The sequence below is a fragment of the Pollachius pollachius genome (genome assembly GCF_949987615.1).
Source record: "Pollachius pollachius genome assembly, chromosome: 4".
NCBI classification, from domain to species: Eukaryota; Metazoa; Chordata; class Actinopteri; order Gadiformes; family Gadidae; genus Pollachius; species Pollachius pollachius.
Genome location: NC_136937.1, coordinates 11,026,689 through 11,049,188, shown reverse-complemented (window position 1 = coordinate 11,049,188; position 22,500 = coordinate 11,026,689). Strand labels below are relative to the sequence as shown.

Sequence of the window (22,500 nt, the reverse complement as noted above, 5' to 3'; positions counted from 1 at the left end):
GCATACACACAAACATCAGCTTCCAACTGGTGTCCATGTTATTATATGAATATGTGCTTGTGCACAGTAGTCTTATTCTGAGCTAGAGGGGAGTGTGTGTGTTGAAGGGGGGGGGAGGGGGGAATTATTTGTTTTGGGAGATGACTTGTTTGTTTTGGGGCTGGCGCCCAGATGAGTGGTAATCAGAGGAGTTTAGCAAACAGGATTGCGTTAGCCATGACGGCGAGAATCCCAACACGCCAGTCCACCAGCCCAAAATCTGGGACAGAGTCTGTAGTGCACGCACACGCATGCACAAACATGCACACATGCCGTGCACACACACATGCACACATGCCGTGCCCCTGCACCAAACACATACGGTACATACACACACTGTTTATTCTCAACTACTGACTTGCAACAGAAGACCTAGTTCCTGAATTCCAGATTTGCAGAAGTAACCGCAACCTCATTACTATTTCTGGTAATAATGCACACAAATTATTTCTATTTTTCTGTATTACTATACCTCCCTCCCGGGCCTCTCTCTCTCCTTGTTTCACCTCTTCAGTTTACATCGGTACGTGTTTACTCGGATTCTCATTAGCCGCTGTCCATCAACGTTGACAGCTTCCTGGTCCTCCAGCTGTTTGTTCTATTCTTACACAAGCAGTCGCCCTCAGCTCAGCTGATTGCATTAGTGTCACCTGCTGTGGGTCTGTCTCAACGCCCCCTCTGCTCTGTCTCTGTGTCAACCCCCAGGTCTGGTGGTGAGAGAGGCCAGCATCGAGATCACCAGGCAGCAGGTGGAGGAGCTGTTTGGGCCGGAGGACTTCTGGTGCCAGTGCGTCGCGTGGAGCTCGGCTGGGACCACCAAGAGCCGCAAGGCCCACGTCCGCATCGCCTGTAAGGGACAACCCACCTCTGTCGCACACCTCCCCCACCTCGGCCATACACCACCCTCACCCGACTCCCTCACCCATCCACACCCCGGGCCCTCCCTCACCTCCCTCACCCATCCCCAACCCACCTCCATCACCCATCCTCACCCACCTCCCTCACCCACCTCCATCACCCATCCTCACCCACCTCCATCACCCATCCTCACCCACCTCCCTCACCCACCTCCATCACCCATCCTCACCCATCTCCATCACCCATCCTTACCCACCTCCATCACCCATCCTCACCCACCTCCCTCACCCATCCTTACCCACCTCCCTCACCCATCCCCAACCCACCTCCCTCACCCATCCCTCAGCCACCTCCCTCACCCATCCCTCAGCCACCTCCCTCACCCATCCCTCAGCCACCTCCCTCACCCATCCCCACCCTACTCCCTCACCCATCCCCACCCACCACCCTCACCCATCCCCACCCTACTCCCTCACCCATCCCCACCCACCTCCCTCACCCATCCCCAACCACCTCCCTCCCCCAACTTCCTCACTCAACTCCATCCACCTCTATGACCCACTGGCAGTACACACCTCCCCCATCAACCGCCTCCACCCTACCCCCCTCAATAACCCAGCTCCAGCATTCACCTCCATTCGCCTCCAACACTCCCAGCTCCCCCACCCCACCTGCGTCACCCACCTCCATGACAGAGCGCCACCCTCCATCACCCTCTTCCCCTATCCATCACCCCCATCTGCATCCACCACCCTACCCCTTCCAATCTCCCTCATCTCTTTGTTCTCTAATCCACTTGTTATATTTCCCTACTTTGTTGACCATTTAATCAGTGGCCAAGAATAGGAGATGCATCTGAAGATACTCTGTTTACAACCAATGATTTATAGGAGCTTAGAGAGAGAGAGGTAGAGAGAGAGAGAGAGAGAGAGAGAGAGAGGGAGAAAGAGAGAGAGAGAGAGAGAGAGAGAGAGAGAGAGAGAGAGAGGGAGACAGAGAGACAGAGAGAGAGAGAGAGAGAGAGAGAGAGCTTGCGCAGCAGTGCAACACACAAGTGCTTTACAAACATAGTGCAGGACCGAAACATTCATAGCTTGAGTGTGTTAAGAGAGGCCCCGTCGGCCTGGGAATTACTTCCTTTGGTGTACAACTCAGTGGAAACAGACAGGTGGGGGGGGGGGGGGGCAGAATGCACACAGTGTGAAAGACCGAAGGACATGTTTACAGTATCCTCTTCTCCTCCTCCTCCTCCTCCTCCTCCCAGTCCTTCCTGCAGGTGGTCCTCATTTGCTCTCGTCTGCTTCCCACTAGGAAACAAACACATTTGTTTTTAATGAGGAACACTCTGCCACCAGGCTCCAGCCTCCAAACACACTCCCTCCTCTCGTTTCATCTCTCCTCTCTCCCGAGGCGGGCGTGACAATCACGTTCTGGGGAGGAAAGCTAAAATGTAAATCCAAGCGCAAACCAGCGGAGTGTGCATGCCACTCGCCTTGGCTGTGAAGTTGTATTGTACGATTTAGTTAATCCGTTTTTTTTAACTGTTTTCCCGCTAATATCTTACCTGAAGGGATTCTGTCTTGGGGGGGGGTTATCCACAGGAATATCTTGTGTTGAAATGTGGGCTGTTAAAACCAGCTCCTGGGATATAGAGTATAATCCACTCTGTAACAGATTAAACATCTGTGTCTCTGTTTGATTCCTGTACTCTGGCCAGCATAGCTCCAGCCAGTCTCATCAGGGTTTTCACTGTTTAGTGGTTTCTGTCGCCAACACGACAGACTATTGACATATGGCTGTGTGAAAAAAAGAAATCGATACTTGTGGAGCAAAAACAAAACAACAGCACAGTTCATAACCCGGCCTTCCGGCTGATCCCATCCACTCAGAGCGGCAGCTGCGAAGGTCCGTGGCAATCACACACCTCCAAGGCCTTTTCAACCCAGCGTTGACCTCTATTCGGGGCTCTATTTGTTCACTCTTTCTCCCCGTCTCTCTCTCGCTACCCTTCCCAGCACACTAAACTCCCAGACCCAAAAGGCGACTTTTTAAAGTCGGGCCCGACTTTGGCAGTTCACACTGCTACACGACTGGTCTTGACAATCAGTCTTGCCGTTGGTTAAGACTGGTGACTGGGAACATGCGGGCGTCCACACATGCAGACTCTTCTCTGAAAGTGGTCAAACCTGTGATTTCAATTCCTGTGAAATCATGTGGAAGTCCACATATGTGTTGACTGCGGTCAATGAGTATATAGCATCTGCTGGATTTATCTAAGCAATAAGTCATTTCTACTGAAGCTAACGTTTCAAGCACTGTTTCAAATGACCAGTGACAAGCAAATGACAAGGAAGAAAATCATCCATTTATGTCTACATGATTGTCAACGTTTGAATCCGGTTATCCAAGTCATCCGTTGAGGAATGGACGTTTTGTTTCTTCCCATTGGCTGTCGCCACCGTAATCGCCTATTTCAGTCTCCTTCCCCCTCCCCCACGCTTCGCCGGTCAGCCCCGATGATATCAAACCGGTTTGAGCAAATCTTTGCCCTCCTGACTCTACGGGGGGCCCACTGAGTCTACCGAATCATCCGGCCCTAGAAGCCTAGTGTGTAGGAGCCTTATAAGTCCCCTGATCCTCTCTCTGTATTTTCCCAATCCTCTGGCACTCATCATCTTCTGGATCACCTACCGACCTTTCTCCCATCCCCTTCCCAGCGATGGCCTTCATGGAGCCGGATGAGTCAGAGCCGTGGTTCCCAGTCCCCCTATGGAGCTCACTCATGCTGCTCCACCCCATATAATCAGCCATGATGAGCAGCTTCTGCCAGCCGTAGCCCATCCCTCATACCACAATGGAGCCTCCCTCCACCCCCCCCCGCCCCTGCATTACCCTCCGCTGAATGGATTAGCTCCTCCACAACGTCTCTGGGCTCCTGCCTGGCAGGCTGCTTCTCAGAGCCAGAGAGCTCCAACTGCCTCCCATACACTAATGGAAACTCTGTGGTTTTGTTTTTCCTTCTGCCTTGTTTTGCTTGCTGCTCTCTCCCTGTCATCTAAACACACGGTACAATCGGACATGGCGTAAGAGACAGCCGCGGTAGAGTAGTTAAGAGATTGCAGTGCCCAATCCGCGACGCAAAATAAGGAGTTCTTGACTGGCCTTGTCTGCCCTATGGAAAGGACCGGAAGCGATGGTACTTTGCTGCGTACAAGGATTGTTAAACTTCTGATCTGGTTATGTGTCTAACTGCCGCTAGATGTTTGCCTTTGGCGGTGAAGACGTCCGAGAGAATTCAGTAGAGCAACACAGCCACCGCTGTTGGACCACAGAACCCATCCCAACGGTTGATTCAGCCTTCATTAGGGATGGCCGCGCTGAGGGAAACGGGGACATTCTATGATAACATATTAAAGCCAGGGAAATATACAAATTATGAGACACATTGTGTGGCTTGTTTGTTGGTGGAACGTCCCGTTTCAGTTGGTTTTCTGCATTGATCAATCCCAGATCGTTTATGCAATTCACTCCTGTAAGACCCCTGATGGTTAATGAACAGACAGTAAGTGGACGTGTCCAGAGGATATTACCACTGTGGTGTAATTTAGCATGCAACAAAAAAGCAGTCAAATACCTCCACTTAGGGTAATGGTTGTCAGATGAGGAGCGAATCCTTGGTGGCGTTTCTGTGGTAAGCACAGGGAATGCTCTGATCCCACAGGAATGTCTGCTCAGCTTTTTCCTGAACCCAGCTGTGCTCTGCAGAGAGATGCAGGGAAGGTCCGGAGAAAAGGCGTAGGCCCCTGGACAATGAACAAGACACTTTTACCCAAATAAATTATTATTACCAAAAATAATGAGCTTCATCATGGTTGGTTGTAGGCCAACCATTACGCAATCATACGTTGTTTTCTTTTCGATTCATTTTTTTTTAAAATTTATTATGAAGGAACTATTAAATTTATTATGAAGCCCATGTGATGAAATTAATGCAGTTTATTTTTAAGTTGTTTGTTCAATTTGTTGAACTCACATCTTCAAAAGTTCCTTTTTGCACTTTTATAGCAAACTAAAGTGGTTTAGTAAATTAAAAATCAACTATCTCTGTCTCTCTCCTTTAATTAATTTCTTTCATTCAATCATTATGCTTACGATTGCTTTAAATAGTTTGTGCACAATTGAATCGCAAACAAGTACATTTTTTTTAATTAAGCAAACTCTGTTGGGTGTTTTCTCAAAGGAACATCTAAGTTTGATCCTAAATATATTTTCTACTGTACTAAGACACTCGATTTTACCAGCCCTGCAGTCTGAGACATATAAAAATAACGACAAAATGTTTTCTATAAAGGGAATTCTTTTTTGAGGTTGGTTTCCATGGTCACAGCAAGTTGTCAGGGGAAAGTTTTCCCAATGACAACTTGTACAACATTTCCTCTTGTTGATTCATTTCCTTACCATATGCTCTTTTTATTCTATTATTTTTACATAAACACATTGTCTGCTATTCTTTACATTATTCCAATCCTCACATTGCTACCTCAACATTTTTCTTGAGTCTCATTTGACCTGATTCCAACAAACATAGCACTACAGCTAACAGTAAGTTATTATGATTAACATTCATCCCTGAAGGGTAGAGCTTGATCGTTTGTTATTTAATTTCTACCTTTGTAAGCAGGAATAGCCTATGCTCTGTTTAACACTGATAGGTAAAGTTGTACAGTTGCACTCACTTCACAATCTCTTTTGCTGTTGAAGATTACGTGTTACGCACGGTGGCTTATTTATGCGTGTTTCTTTGAGAAGGAAAGGGACAGAAATGCTTTTTGTGTCCAGCCTCTGCTACTCTAAAGTACATGGGTAGAAGATATTGCAATTAGTGCTGCACAATAAAAAGCATTGTCATCGCGATGTGCGCATGCGCGATAGACACATCGCAGAGCCGTGGGATTGTCAAACAAGGCAAATGAATTGGAACAGGTCATGCTACAACCTATTTGCTGCTTGCTACGAGCGGAAAACTTTTCCATGACTAATCTAGAAGAAAGGCCTGTCTTTTACAGGGTTCTGCAGTGTGTGCATTTCCTCCGCATTTGCAAGTAAAAAAAAAAAAATGCAAATGAGAGCAATTGGGATGTTTTTCTTTATTCACAGCATAAGGTGCACGGTGCGCTCGTGAACGACACACTCGATTAAAAATGAATGGATAGTTCTTGCTTCCTCTCGAGTGAGCTGACACGGGTACCACGAACAAACTCAATACATTAGCTGCATTAGCATAGCTACACGGAAATCGTGAATATGGAATGCGAGATGTTTATGCCACGGTCCTCTGTGTAGGTCAATTTCCAGGCGTCGATCTCCCGTTCCGCGGAATGCAAGCCGTGCAAAACCTTGTTTACTATTATGACACACAATTATTACGCATAAACTTAAAAACAAAAAAAATAATTTTGATTTATTTAGTCCGTGCCCCCGGAGCCATTAACAGTACATACATAAAAGCAGACAAACACTGGTTGAGCAAGGCGCAGTGCAGCAGCACAAATAATTGTTGTTCTTGTTTTGATATTTGACAGCAGCGCTATAGTGTCAAAAAGCTTATAGGCTTCCTGAAGATCCCCAACCGGTGCTGAAGTTAATTTAAACTATGTGTAACGTTTAAGGCAATACACAGGGTAGGGTGACATCCGCTACGCTAAATCAATTTGTATTAAAACTGTTGTTTTTTTATTTGTTTGACAATACAAGTTAGTTGCCAGCATCTGTTGTCTGAAAAGCAGCCACATTAATCGCAATATATATTGCAAAGAACTAAAGAAGGCAATTTGATTTTTTCTCAATATAATGCAGCCCTAATTGCAATGCTTTTGTGGTTTAGATTAAAGGACTACTTTAGATGAAAAGGCTACTCTCTTTAAAAGTCTTTTTGAAATAGGTACTTTAATCAAGATGGATTAGGATAGGTAAATGTTGCTTGTCTTGTACTTTTGCTCTACTTTTCTTTTTAACTTGAACTCATTTCCTTCCCTCACCTTATCAATTCATCTTCTGTTTTTATCTTTTTCATCACTTTTGTGTCTGCACAGCTCCTCTCGCTGTACTCTGCATCTCAAGCTCACCTCTCCTCATTAGCCATATCATCCTCACCTACTCAAACATCCTCTCTGGGTACCAGTCCTTATCTGCTCTCCGAGCTTCTACCACTCATCCTCTCCTCTCTTCTCCACTCCACTCTATTCCTTATCTGCCTCTTCTTCTCTCTTCTCTCCCCTCTATACTACTCTTCTCCATACTTTTAATGAATGCCCCTCTCCTTTCCTCTTCCGTCTCCTCTTCTCTTTCCTCAAATATCATCAATACTCCCCCACCTCCTCCTCTTCTTCCTCCTCATGTGTATGATGAGCCCCTTTCTCATTCTCCTCCCCTCCCCTCCCATCTCCTCTCCTCCTCTCCTCTCCTCTCCTCTCCTCTCCTCTCCTCTCCTCTCTCCCCTCTCTTCTTCTCTCATCTCCCTTCCCCTCATCTCTAATACCATCAACACTCTCCTCCTCCTCCTCCCAGCTCTCCCTCGTCCTTTTCCTGTACGATAACTAACCCCTCTGCGTCCCGCTCCCAGCCGGCAGCAGTAGCAGCATCAGCACCACCGGTAGCATCAGTGGCAGGTGATGAGTCCTGATGCTGCAGGCGGGCCCCTTGCTCTTTGTATTCCTGCCCCATCCTCTTCCCCGCAGCCCCCCTGCCCTCTGGTCTACTCTGTCGGGTTCTTTGCGGGCAGCGAAATATATTGACTTTTTATTAGTGCGAGGAGTGATTGCCTTCTTCCTCCTCCTCTTTCTAGTATCCTCCTCGGGCAATTTATTTGCAAGCCGACGGTAATAAAGAGATGTAGAGCGAGGGAGAGGGAGAGAGAGCAAGGGAGACGGAGAGAGAGGGCTGTGGCCCGAGCAAGCGGGTGCAAACTTCAATGGCATGTTTGGCATTTAAAAAATGTCACCATATATTGTTCATGCCAAGAGATGTTTTTCGTTCCGTCTCCTCCTTAAAATATGCCCACTCCCAACGCCTCCCTCAAACGCCTTTGATTATTAAAATACCTCAGATGCCGCGCGTTGGACGGTGTCAGACCAAGGGTTAATGTATTTGTGCATTTTTTACCTCTTTCTCTAACTCTCTGTCTCTCTCTTCAGACCTGAAGAAGACTTTCGACCAGGAGCCCCTTGGGAAGGAGGTCTCCTTGGAGCAGGAGGTCCTTCTGCAGTGTCGCCCCCCTGAAGGCATCCCAGCTGCAGAGGTGAGGGAGTCAAAGGTCAACAGTGCCATGAGGTCATTGCAGATGAAGTCACAGGCTGAGATCGCAAAAAAGTCCAATATTTTCAGACTAGTAGACTAATAGACTAATGGTATGATGGCACGATTTTTTTGAATAATGGGGCAGGATAGTGTTGGAAGTTAGGATGTCCCCTTTCGACTTCCAGCTGAAAGGTTGGGTGGTCGAAAACCCAATGTCCAAAGTCTTACCTGTGGGCATCCTTGAGCAAGATTCCATTACCCATCATTACTAACATGTATTTAAATATTCACTGTAAGGCAATTTGGGTAAAAGCGTCAGCTAAACAACTTAATAATAAGTAAAAGTATTAAGAGAAAAAGAGAATGAAAAAACACTAATAAAAAAAGGTAAGTAAATGCATTCTGGGATGTTTTTATTCAGGAATGTGCCCTAGTACGACAAGTAAAAGTGCTTTTATGAAAGAAAAAAAAACGTGAAGGTTGAAACGTAAAGGTTTTCGTACTGGGGCAGTGTGGCCAAAGTGTAAGGTCCACAAAAAAATGGATTCCAAGCCAAGTAGACTACGACTGCATCCACAACAGGATAATCAATGACAGCCAAACAAGGACCCCATTTCAGCCTAGCGGATTGCAGGCCAGCTACTGCTGCTTCCAAAAGAGAGCGCAATCGAGAGAGAAATGTGTGTGCATCCACATGGGGCCGGATATATTAGGCCAGTCGTCTGGGAAAGAATGAAGGCTATCATCTCCATTTTTGCAATGTTGTTCGATCTGTGGTCGAGGAAGAGGAGGAGGTGATGAAATGGATGGGGGAGTAGTGGCTTAAAAAAAAAAAGCTTGGTTATGTGAAGTCAAGTTGGCCAAATTAATCCCATGTGAAATGCCAATGTGCCAAAAGTACAAAGTGAACATTTGGAAGCGATGAAAGCTCCTTTTCTGCCAGTGTGTCTCGGTAAATCCGCCTTACCATTAGTCTATTCTCTGTGTGAGTCAACCCATCAATCTACACTGGTTGGTCTTGGTGTTGCTTTAGATTCAGTGCTACCACAACGACGCGAAAAGAATGTCGCTATGTGTAGATCGACTCCAGGAAAGCTAACTAGCTAACTTTTTCTTTCAAACGTTCAAGGGCGATTGGGGCAGTATCGTCAATCGCATGTTACCCTTAAAAAATCTCTTGCTCTGTTGGTTTATTTTAAGCCACTAAGGTGAGATTTTACGAAGGCGGCCATGATCAAAAGGCTTTGGTAGGTGTCAACCTAAACACTACAAGTGCCCATGGGTTTGACAAGGAAAAATGGCTTGGAAAACCATCAAAGGAAAACGGACCCTCATAGCCAAATGTCTGTGTGTCCTTCATGGACATTGGCCTGGAACCAGCCATATTAATTACTCAACTCTTATTTTTTGTACCTGCTGACTCACAGTCAGACCACAGTTCCATTGCGCACGTTATTTTTCTTCTCCCCTTACCTCAAACACAACCAGGGGGGAGACGGGACCAGCCCAGGGGTTTTTTCCCCTCCGCGTCTCTCCCGGACTTCTCCCTAACAAAGGCCTCCATAGAAAGAGAAACCTGCGGGCAGAAAGGAAAAAAAAATACATACTCCGCTTGTGGTTTGCGTATGCATCTGCAAAAATATGTAGCGGTGGCTATGCAAGAAAAAGAAGAGCGGAAAAAAAACAAGCATAACATCGTATTTCACCCATTGTGAGAGCGGCGAAACAGAGGGCCTCTGACAGGGAAGAGAGGGAGGGTTTGTTGGGTTTGGACCCAGTGGGTTTCTGCTGTCAGTCCTCCAGCGGTTCTGTGATTCCTCTCTGTAGCGGTCTCACAGGGCCTGGGACTTAGGGAGGGAGAGGGGGGAGGAAGGGAGGAGGAGGAGAGGGAGGAGGTGGTGCTGGCAGGCTGGCAGACTGGTAGGCTGGCAGAGAGGTGCCTTCACCGCAATATCCCAGACCCTCACGGCACTTTGGTAAATTATACTTAACATGGAGACGGCTGGAAGGGAGACTCCACCACCAGGGAGAGGGCGGTGGGGGAGAGGGGGGCAGACTACTGGCTGATCCTTCTTCATGAGAAAGTAAGTCATTACGATACGGTGATGCATTACATCCGTGTGCTGCTGGTGTTGAGGTTAAACCAGCACATGTTAAAGTTATGGGAGTCTCAGTGTGCAGCGCACACAATCGCACATTGCTTTCACATGTGCGCACACACACACACACACACACGCACACACACACAAATAAACACAAACACAAACACGCACTTGGAGTGCAAATTTTACTGTCATTTGAAAAAGCAAATGCTTGATACTAAAACAAAAGCTAGATCTCACATGCAAATGCGTACTGTAATTGGAAAAGTGCTCCATGTTGGGCATAATAATCCCTAATAATCCCTTGATGATTAACACCGTATCTGCAGCTGTTGGATAGTTGGCAGCTGGTGTTGTAAAATGTGACTTGTAGCATGCTTCTATTGTCGTAAATAATTGGCTCTGCCACAACATCGCTACAGTATGTTTTTCTCTCCCTCTCATTTTTCAAAGGAATACATTCTCTTTTTTTTTCTCACAGTTTCCAGCGCAATAAGTAATCTTTGCTCCGACGGAACAAAGTATCGTAGTATCAGAGCAAAGACACATAACAACAGCACACATCATGCAGTTTACCCCCCCCCCCCCCCCCTCTTCCCCCCGCCCCAAATACAACACACACACATTCACACACAAAGTGAGTGTGAGAGAGTGGGAGTCAGAGATGAGAGAGGGAAAGAGGTGGACAGCCAGAGTATAGAGAGAAGGAAAGAGAAAGAGAGAGAAAGAGATAGAACAGACTGACAGTGGACATTTAGTTTGGCTCCCTTTGTGACCAGTGGAACATTGGCCATGAAAGATCTGCACACTGTGCGTGAGGTTTTATAAAATAGCACAAACGTTCAGTCATCATCTGTATGCCCAGGACACGACACCACACACACTCCCCAATAATTCACTGCTGCTAATGTTTCCATCCACCATGCAGATGGGATTCACACCTCATCACGAAACAAGAGGGATTCATAACGAGAGTCAACGGGACTTGGAAGAAAAGGATTCAGAATGCCAAAAAGGAAAAACTAACTAAAGAAAAAAAACATCAAAAGAACCCTTATGAACTGTTTCAGTGACATATATGCCAACTGAACTCTGGCTTAAGAGAAAAGGAATGAAGATGTGAATAGAAAGAAAGACAACCTACTCGCAAGGTTCCAAATATACATTTCATGGTTTCTTTATCATATCTCCATGAAACTCACACTCCTACCCCAGAGGGACCACGGTCTTTAAAGACAGGCGCCCTGTTCCCCACTCAGGAATATGCAGTGAGCTCATAAAATACCCCTAAATCTGCTTTGGGAAAAAGAATGCAGCTTTATCTAGCCTGTTTTCTCTCCACCCCCAGAGCTCTTGTCACAGCGCTGAGAGAAGAAAAATAAAAAATCCTCCCCAAGGTTCAGAGGTCACGCAGCGCGACGGAGCGACTGCTGGGCTACCGTTGCCATGGCAGCCGTTTTTTAATTCAGCCGTCGCCTCGTCCAGGCCGGGGTCCTGCCGCGATGCGGTGGGATAACGAGTGGCTAGTTCTCCGCGGGGGGGGGGGGGGGGGGGGGGGGGGGAGACCCCCGCTGTCTTGATTAAATCCAATGGCTTCCCTCGTAGAGGAGACCAGGGAACTGAAAGACCCCGACTCGGCACTCAGATCGGGGGGCTGTTAGGCAGGGGGGGGTCTGTGGAACCAAAGCCGGATTCATCTGGGCAGCAGGGGAGCGGAGTGGGAAAGGTTCTCCAGCAGGGTTTTTTTATGATTTTCTGTGGAGGCGTCTTTGGAGTCTTAGAAGAAGAATGAAGCGCGTCAGTGAAATGAAACTCCATGGTTCAGAACTCCCCCAAAGTTGGACAGGGTGTGGATCCCCTACTGCACGACACCATAAAGACCCAGATCGAATGCCTTGTTACTGGAATTTTTACCACGTTAAGTCGCACAAATATGTGAATACTAGTAAATAAAAGGATTATAGTGGAACTTCAGTGTGTGCGTCCCCGCTTGTTGTCCCTGAAGGTCATGGTGTCCAATTTGGCTGGGTTTCCTTTGGGGCTTTCTTTAGCAGGGTTTATTGTATAAATGAAAAAAATAGATTGCATTATAACCTCCTTCCCTAACGGCGTCATCGTCCATCGTCGATCGTCTTTGTTTATAGAGTTGTTGGGTGGTCACCATTTAGGAAGATTTGGTGGTCCAGACATTTGCTTTTAATTATTTGTTTTTTATGCAAATGGCGGGCCAGCTGACCACCACGTGTTACTCAAAGCATTGTTACATCCAAGTCAAATACACAACAGAGACAATAATTATGCCAAAACTGCAACACCATGACCACCAGCGGTCCATAAACCGCTGTAAATTCCAGTTCAAACGTTTATTTTCGTTTAGTTTTTAGAAACCATAATGACTTAAGTATGCCGCCCTTCTCCACGTCGCCACCGCATGTTCGCTCACACGCCACATGGACGGACTTCACTTCCTGTTCAATGTCTTTTCCCCCGAAGCCAAAATGAAGGAAATAAAAGCAAGACGGCGGTGGTGCGGGTCACCTTGTCAAAGAGACGGTGCGGCTCTTCCCCAACCCCACGGGTGGAGTTGAGTGGAGCATGTGGGGGCTGGGGGCGTGGGTGGAGGCGAGTGGTGGTTAGGGCGGGCTTGTATGTCAACACTAAAAGCACTTCAGAGTACCCCAGTGGAACACTAAATCGTGTGCCTGTGTGTGTGCCCGTGTGCGTGCATGCGTGTGTGTGTTAGTGTGTGTTTGTGTGTGCATGCATGCGTATGGGAGTGCGTGCTGGCGTGTTTGTGTGTTCATTAAGTTTCCACCTAAGGGTACAGAGCAGAAAGGTGTGAAAAGAAGCCAGACACCCCCCACCCCGTCTCCTGAAGCCCCCCCCACCCCACCCCCCGTCTCCCCTTTCGTCAGCCAAGACCAGACATTGACCTTCAGGCCTCAGTGCTGTCAGTCATCACCTTTCCCAAAAGGGGCGGGAGCTGTGATTTACTCCATCACAACCCCAGCCCTTACCCTTACTTCCCCTTGTCCTCCCCTGCACTCTCTCGTCCCCCGGCCCTCTCTCTGTCTCTCTCTTTCACTTGACTTCCAAACGTTAAGAGGCGGCTGAGCGAAACCCAATGAAATCTCTCTCTATCGACCGCCTCTGCCTCTCCTGCCTTTCAGCATTTCAGTCGGCGGTTCGTTGGTACGCCAGATCCTGGTGCAACGCGGTGTGCGCTGGAAAAGGCTCGCTCGATCTCGGTCTTTAGCTCTAGGCCTGACGGGGCGGCCGGAGCAGTGAGGCAACCGCATTGATCTAAAACGTCAGGGGGAACCCAGGAAGTCTCCACATTATGGATTATATGATCTTTATGTTTATATAATAATCCAATCATCAGAATTCGCATTACATCCAAAGATAAGATTCTTTAAATATGATTTATTTTCAAATAAGAAGATTGCTGTGGAGGCTATGGTAGGTTTGTTTACCTTACGTTGATGTCACTGACTATAAAGTCATTGGTTAATTAGCACATCCGCATTAATGTGACTCACAAGCAATTATCATTAAACTCCATGCTTAAGGTCACATGTAAACAATGCTAACCTAAAATGTTCGGTATGTGAAATTAATGAGCGTAAGTCGTTTTTTCCTTGTGTTTAATACACTGTTTATGACTGCTGATTACACTCGGCATGTTTGTATCACTACCTTCACCAACGTTTTAAAGTTGGAGACACGCGTCTACCTTTATAGTTTCATAGCGTTGTTGTTTAGTGTGCCTACTTTCCATTAATATTCATACGTCTCACATTTCCATATTGGTGCCCTTGCCGATGCGGAGCATATGGCGTATTGTCTCACAGCGAATAAGTGGATGATTATTCTGTCACCTTTGGCGGCTCATCCTCCCGTGGTTTCATTGAGCGATGTGACATAAAAAATAACAATGAAGAGATAGTTAAGGGACTTAGTTATGTATCACATGCAAGAGCAACAGAGCGGATAATCAAATCTGAGAAAACGATGCTTCTTATAGCTCCATCATATACGTTTCCTTCCCTCCCTAACGGCTGGGTGATTTGTTTCCTTCCTCCACTTCGTTTCTTTACTGGTGGCCGATGGATCGTTCCTCCTGTCTCATATCGACTCTTTCACAATAGAGCCAATTAACACGGTAGATTTACAGTGCAGGGATCGGATGTTGGGCTAATTGGGCTAATTGCTAAGGGTTAATCAAAACTCACCTCTTGCTTGTTTACGACCCGACCCCCGTGAGATTTATCCTCTGCATACCCCCGCTCTCCCATTGCCCGGCATAGGGGCGATTTTAGAGCCTGTTTACTGTCTGAAACCTCAGCCATCCTGGAAATGTCAAGGCATTCACTTTTCGTCTGCAATTAAGTTAACAACTTTTATTAAGCCTTCATCCAAACTGTAAGGGGGGGGCTGATAGTTTCAATTGAAAACAGTGTCTGGAAGGACACGAAGGACGAAGCGTCAAAATGATCCGACAACATGCTGTATATAACCCACGGGTGTTTCAGATATAACCCTATCAAATCATCCAGGGCCTGGCCTGATGTCCCCCTTTCCCCTAGCGAGTAGTGTACATAATAAACCATTATCTTATTTGAAGGTCCAGTCGTAGAATGGCCAGCTTGTCGGCAGGGTTCACCATGAGGGGAGAATAGGGTGAGACGTCAGCTCAGCCTTTAGGCATCAGACTGACACCTCCCAATTGCTGCAGGCCGTTGGTCACTGTGCCATCAGCCTCACCTCACCTCTGTACACCCGACCTCCCTTGCGAACCAACAGAGCAGTGATCACCGCCTTGGTCCATGAGTGTGTGTGTGTGTTTGCGCGTGTGTGTCTCTGTGTCTATACATGCCCGTCGCTGATCATGTCTTTATGGCTGTCTGCCTCATTCCCGTTTGTTTCAAGGCAGTTCAGATTTGATACTGTATGCCCACATTGAAACTGGCCAGTTCCAGGTAGTAGTCTTTTGATAAAAACGAGACCAAAACTAGAGGGTCTTGCTAAAAAAAAAAATTTTTAGTATAGGTTTCAATTTGTGTTTATAGTTTGGACTCCCACCAAAACAAATTATGTTTGTCTCTACTTTTAGGTTCTTGTCGTTCCTTAGTTTCTTTCCAGCCTCTGCTGTCCTCCACTCACTTCTGCCTCCGTCTCTATCCCTCAACGTTTTTTCCATCCCTCTCCCCATCATTCCGTCACCCTCCCTCTGTCGTTTTGAAGTCCCCCATTTGACAGCTTCTCTCTCTTCGTGACGGCTGACACACAGCAATTTCCCTTCGTTAATGACGAGCAATGTGCCAATTACCTCCAAGGATGTTCCACTGCCAATCAACACTAACGAGCTCTGCGTGTGTGTGTGAGTGTGTGCATGTGTGCGTGTATGCTTAGGTGCTTACGTGCCTACGTGTGTGGGCTTGTGTGTGTGTGCATGCGTGTGAATGCATATTCTTAGTCTCCTACTTGCAGTGCCGTATGTGTGTGTATGTTTAAATGCCTGCCTTTAGAAGAATTTCAATGATGTTGGTTCGGCATGTTCGTCACATTATAGCTGGCAGTTATACACTGCTTGGTTTGAGGTGGTTAAGCTGTTTAAACATTTATAAAGATATGGAGGATAGATAATACTTATGTCTGAAGGATGTTATTTTTCGTGGCCAACTATCTGTCCTCCTACCACACAAGTCTGGCATGGTTCGATCACAAAAACAAACTTGCACACACACACACACACACACACACACACATGCAGACACACACACACACACATGCATACACACATACCCACACACATTCAAACACACCATCCTCTTCTTCTGACATTTTTTTCCAAACTTTGTCTCGTCTTGCAGACACAGCTTCTATCAAAACTTAAACGGGCTTTTGTTTAAACATTAATTGGCTGTCATTTAAAAGTACTCCTGACTTCTTATCGCAGCACATTTGAATAGCCCCGTGACTGGATAAACACCGCTTTAGTTGTCTATTCCCAATTAAAAGAGCAGACCTTTCATTTCTCTAACCTCTCCACTAGAAAGTGCTGATGCAAGCCTTGACAGATCAACTTATTTATTACCCTTGATGTTTGCCGGTATGCGAGGGGGTTTAATAATAAGTCCACACAAAACCCAAGCATACAAAAGACACAAACACACATATCTCTTTATGAGACGATGTGTCTCCAATTTCCATTTGGAATGGCTCCAAACCTTTATTGCTATCTAAAATGTTTTACGCGTTATCGTTTGCCATTGGGGGCCTGCCGCACAACTGACCCATTCGAAATACCCGTTCACCAACACACTCGCTGCTTTGTCTTCAGCCCCTTCCCCTCATTTATGGAGCAACGCATGCAATCACTCAAAGCCCGCCCGCCGAGCCCGTTCTGGATGTTGATCCTGAATGATTGATATGAGTACAACTGCCAGCGCTGTCTCCCAATGTCATAACGATGATTACAGGGATGAGCTGAATCAGACGCTCTCATATTTGCTATAACTTATACAGTAACAGTAAATGGTTGGATGTGTTTATATATGTGTACACTAAAAGGGGACTAGAATGAAACGAGTCGTTCCCGTGGATGGGCGTGTTTTATTCCTGAGAAACGTTCGAGATGTTTTATGGAGTAAATAGCTGCAGTAGAAAAGATACATGCTTTGTTGGAGGTTTAAGTTCTATTACGGTGTGAACACTTTGAAAATAGGCGTTTCAAACCTATTTGTTGTCCATCTACGTCTGCTCAGTATTGATAACATGAATCTCCGTTGAAATAGGCAACAAAAAGAAGATCAAAGCTAAATCCTTTTTCTTGTAAAGGCTTCATATGTTGTATAGCTGAGAATCCATTTACAGCTTGCCATCTCTTAACATAACGATGACAATCTTTCTTCTGTAATAGAAAATACAATTCGTAGTGTGTTTGTTGTCTGCCATGTATTTGTTAATGTACGTGCATGTGTGTATGTGTGTGTATGTGTTTGTTTGCAATTATACATCCTCCTATTCTTTGCGTAGAATCAAGTAAATAGAGAGTATTATGTTTAATTTTCTCAAGATTGCCAAGAAACCGTAAACTTTCTGGCGCCGCACAGTGCATTCGGACAGACAAAACTCAGGTGAACATGCACAAAACTTACAATGCTAATATAAAGTTTCCTCCAGATTGTGTCATTGTGGCGGTGGGGTTCATATCTCCAGGACTGCATCATATTTAAGAGGCGTCCGAGGGCTAGTTGCACGGATAGAGATATTGTGGGGAGATACACCGGTATGAATAAATAGGTTTGCCTCCCGGTTCGAGGTCCTTTAGATTCATGGGATACGTGGCCGGTGGATTCCAGGAGCCCTGGGCGTCCCTGGTATCTTGTCATTCCAAGACAGCCCAGCGTAGATACCAGTCGTAACCAGCCACGCGTATCACGCCAGGCCGTGCTGCTGTCCATCCGCTCTCTCTCTCTTGCTCTGTCGCTTTCACTATCTCTCTGTCTCTCTCTCTCTCTCTCGTCTCTCTCTCTCTCTCTCTCTCTCTCTCTCTCTCTCTTTCTCTGACTCTCTGACTCTGTCTCTGTCTCTCTCACTCTCTCTCTGTTTCCCTCTCTCTCTCACTCTTTCTCTCGCTCCCTCTCTGTCTCTCTCTCTCTTGCTCTCTCTCTCTCTCTCTCTGTCTCTGTCTCTTGCTCTCTCAATGTCTGCCTCCCTCAATCTCTTTCCCTCTCTGTCTTTGTCTCTCTCTGTCTTTGTCTCTCTCTCTCTCTCTCTCTCTCTCTGTCTCTCTCTCTCTCTCTCTCTCTCTCTCTCTCTCTCTCTCTCTCTCTCTCTGTCTCTCACTCTCTCGAAAAGACAGATGATCTAACGGATGGGGGGGGGGCAGGTTTAAATGATGTTGAGTGTGTCATTCTTCAACGTCCTTATAAGCACAAACACACACACACATACACCCACACGCAAACACACTTGCACGTACAAGCACACACACAGATGCTTTTACTCAGGCAATACACAGCCTTAATGACTGTGAGAAGGAAAAAACAAAACAAAGCAGGAACGATCCTATCAGGATATTGCAAACAACCTATCTATCAGGAGAGAGAGAGAGAGAGATTTAAGAGGAGAGAGAGATAGACAGAGTGAGAGAGAGAGGGGGAGAGACAGAGAGAGACAGAGAGGGGGAGCCAGACGGAGAGCAAGAGAGAGAGAGAGAGACAGAGAGAGCCAGAGATAGCAATAGATTGAGATCTTCTAAAATGATCAGGCGAGACATCCTCTCATCTCCTGGCGTACCGTTCTATTCTTATCTCACATCCCACAGCGGATTCACTGCTCCTCTTGTCAGATCTTGGCGGCCCCATACAGGGAAGTCTGCTGTTTTAAGTCCTACGGGCTCCTCATTCTCATTTTCTAGGGAAATCGAGAAAAAAGTGTAAACAGAAAACATTGAGGTGAAATGGCATCCCCAAAAAAATAATACACACAAATAAAGATAAGTATTTTACACTCACGTCGGCCCCACGTACACAACCCCCAACTCCCCCCTCCCTCTTCACCTGGCTCATATCGGAATCGGTTAATGGTCGCCACGGCGATGAGCGATATTGCCGGGAGATAAACAAGCGATGGGGAAGCGCTGAGGAGAGAGCTATGAAGCTCATAAGGAGAAGGTCAGGCCGAGGCGTTATCATCACAGCGAGGAACAACAGCGCTTGATTAGCTGTCTGACGGCCGTCGCAATCAACGCACTCCCTTGTGGTTCTTCCTCCAGCTGGGATGAATCAACTACAGCACATAACAGCTTCCGACGCTGGAACCTCTGTGATGCCAGCGAGCCACGTTTTGGTCCCCTTTTAGAGACTTTGGTCTCTCCGGTTAAGTCTTGCCTCACAGCTGTAAGACGGGGTGGTTCATGTGGCTGTTTGTTGTTCACGGTCCTGAGGGTTTTGATGGGAGGATTAGGCTAGTTACTGGTGTTGCTCTTCAGTCGTTTTAGGACAAGCTTTCATCTCAGGCGGTTTACAGTGAATACAGATCATTGGTGGTTAGGGAGGAAGTGGGAGTCAGGCGTCTTTGCACGCTCAAGAATGCCCACGGATAGACTGGGCCGAGTGTGAGGAATCGCGCCCACAACCTTTTGCCAGCGAGTTCCCGGTTCATTGAGACCAGTGGTAGACCCCCTCTCATATATGTATTTAACCAAGTACCCCGTTCCAAAGCACAAAACCCTGTGGGGATATAAAAAATAATATTAATTATATCTTATATTATAAAATGTTATGATTTTCCCCCTGCGATCCTAAGTACCCCTTGAGGAAGGCTTAGACCATTGGGACCCTCGCCCTTCTCCAGTTTAAATTCTCATTGGAATCTGATGCTTGTGATCCATGTGACCTCATTGACGATTGGTTCCCTCTCTCTCTCTCTCTCTCTCTCTCTCTCTCTCTCTCTCTCTCTCTCTCTCTCTCCAGGTGGAGTGGCTCAAGAACGACGACATCATCGACCCGGCAGACGACAGGAACTTCTACATCACCATCGACCACAACCTGATCATCAAGCAGGCGCGCCTCTCCGACACCGCCAACTACACCTGCGTGGCCAAGAACATCGTGGCCAAGAGGAGGAGCACCACCGCCACCGTCATCGTCTACGGTAAGAGGAGCCCGCCCCACTGCTGACCCCCGTCCCACTGCTAACAAGGACAGAAACGCTGTCTGTCTGTCTGTCTGTCTGTCTGTCTGTCTCTCTCTCTCTGTCTCTCTCTCTCTCTGTCTCTCTTTCTCTCTCTCTGTCTCTCTCTCTCTCTCTCTCTCTGTCTCTCTCTCTCTCTCTGTCTCTCTCTTTATCTCTCTCTCTCTCTCTCTCTCGCTCTCTCTCTCTCTCTCTGTCTCTCTCTCTCTCTGTCTCTCTTTCTCTCTCTCTCTCTCTCTCTCTCTCTCTCTCTCTCTCTCTCTCTCGCTCTCTCTCTGTGTCTCACTCCCCTTCATACCTTCCTGATCTTACCTCAGCATTCCCTTATGTCCCACCGTAGTAACGTTGTGGACCTCTATTGTTTTTACAGTGTTTGTTTTTCACTTTGACTGCTGAGCACTGGGGAGAGAGGCAGGCAAGGAGGGAGGTGGGGGGGGGGGGGTTGAAGAATAGAACAACAGGAAGTAGAAAGGAAAAGAAACATCGGAAGTCCTTTGAGGTTACGGGATCAGAACCCCTTTTGAAGGTGTGCAATCTGTAAAACGTATTCTCCCCCCCCCCCCCCCCCCCCTCTCTCGCTCTCTCTCTCTCGCGCTCCCTCTCCTTCTCTTCCGCCGTCTCCCGCTGCGCAACATCACCCCACATTGTACGCGCCCGAAGGTGCACAATCTGCACTAGGTTGATTTCTTTGGCTAACGTAACGGGCGGAGGAATCGTCACACTGAACCCCACCGCCCCCCGCTGCTGGTGCGTTGTAAAGTCTTCCTCTCGCCCACTTCCCCTCGCTCACATCAACAGCCGCTGCGAATCCCCAACGCCGGTTTGATGATGAACTTCTACACCTGCTGAAGGCCCCGTGAACCCACGAGAATACACTCTCTTTCTATCTAGCGAGTAGGAGCCAAAACCTTGTGGTTGTTGTTGCTGTTGTTTTTGTTGTTTTTTGGTTCACTTCTTCTCTTCTTTTTTTTGTCACCTCTTCCTTCATAACCCCGTGAAGCGCTTGCCGAGTCCTCGTGTGATTCCTCGATCTCAGCTCTGACATCCCTGGTAGCTGTTTAAAAGGCCACGGCTTGCAAAACACATGTAGGTACGTGTGAACAGGGCCATCTTAACACAAGGCACAACAAGATGCGATGGCTCGTCGTCGTCGGGTACACAAGAGTAGCTGCCCTTCGTCAAGTCGCCGTATTATGGAGCAGATTTGAAAAGAGACGCCTTTTTGGTGTCAGATCCCAGCTTCTGCTGAGCGGCTTTGCTAGAACTCTCCCACCCTGTAGCTCAGCAGCCGCCGCAACGGATTAGAAGACAAGGGGCTAGTGGGGGGGGCGGTGGTGGGTGTGGTGAAGGGGTTGGTATTGTTCCCCCCCCCCCCCCCCCCCCCATTCTATTTGTTGATTATCTATTTTGGTCTGCCGTTTGTACAGCGTTGTTTTGTGTGGAGTCCAACAACGAGGAGGATGCGCGTGCTTTTCGTTTGGCGGCGTCGGTGTGTGATGGGGATAGTGATGCTGGCAGGGTGTACTATTAGGAAAATGAGGAGTGGGGTATGGAGGGAGGAGGGGGTGGGCCGGGGGGTCGTCTACTGTCCCTGTTAGGCTTTTCCCGCCACTAATGCAGTCTAGGAGGACTCTGTGGCGGGAAAAGTACTTTGATGTCAGCTCATCCTTGGGAGAATACGCCACAAGCCACTGATCTCCATCAGTTCTCTAGCCTCCCCCCCTTCTCCCTCCTCTCTCCTCCCTCCTGCCCCTCCTGATCTAGGACGTTGTCGCAAGTGGCTGCATGACAGAGCTGAAGAGTGAATTTACATTTACGTGTGCATAGACACACTCACACACATATATATTTTTTTTATAAATATATATGTCCCACACACAAACTCTCACACTGACAGATGCACATAAAAACACAGATGCACACACACACACACACACAGACACACACACACACACACACACACATTGATATATGGACTATAGCACACACACACACACACACGCGCGCGCAAACTCACACACATAGACATATGCACCATCACAGACAGACACAAAATTAATGGTCATAGCGTTCTGAGGATCTCGGCGAGGGAGAGTGAGCGAGAGAGCAAGAGAGAGAGCAAGAGAGAGAGAGAGAGAGAGAGAGAGATGTGGGGCAAGATGGAAAGCCGCGTCTGAAGACAGTAACGAAAGACAGACACAGAGGGAGACACTTTATATCTAGATCGCTTTTATCATTAACAGAGGAGAGTTGCCTGGTCGTTACAGAAACGTTGGGGAAAAATATATATAAAAATGACAGGAGAAAAAACAGACACCAGGCAGGGAGTGAGATAAAAGGGGGAAGACGGGGTGACTGATAAAAGAGAGGATTCCTGAACAGAGGAGAGCGGAGGGAATCGTAATCCCACAGGGACAGGAAAATGGACAGTAAAGAAATGCAGGGTTCCTACCAGCAGCTCAAATGCCACGATGACTTTCCAGCACACACACACATGCAC

The 22,500-nt window shown here is 47.2% G+C and overlaps 1 protein-coding gene across 1 annotated transcript in view; it reads left to right on the top strand.

Moving 5' to 3' along the window:
• Nucleotides 1-22,500, top strand: part of unc5cb (unc-5 netrin receptor Cb) — a 127,426-nt gene that overhangs the window by 78,014 nt on the left and 26,912 nt on the right. Inside the window, 3 exon segments of the mRNA XM_079734509.1 lie at nt 745-888; nt 8,091-8,194; nt 19,781-19,961. Coding sequence (XP_079590635.1) covers nt 745-888; nt 8,091-8,194; nt 19,781-19,961 — 429 coding nt within the window.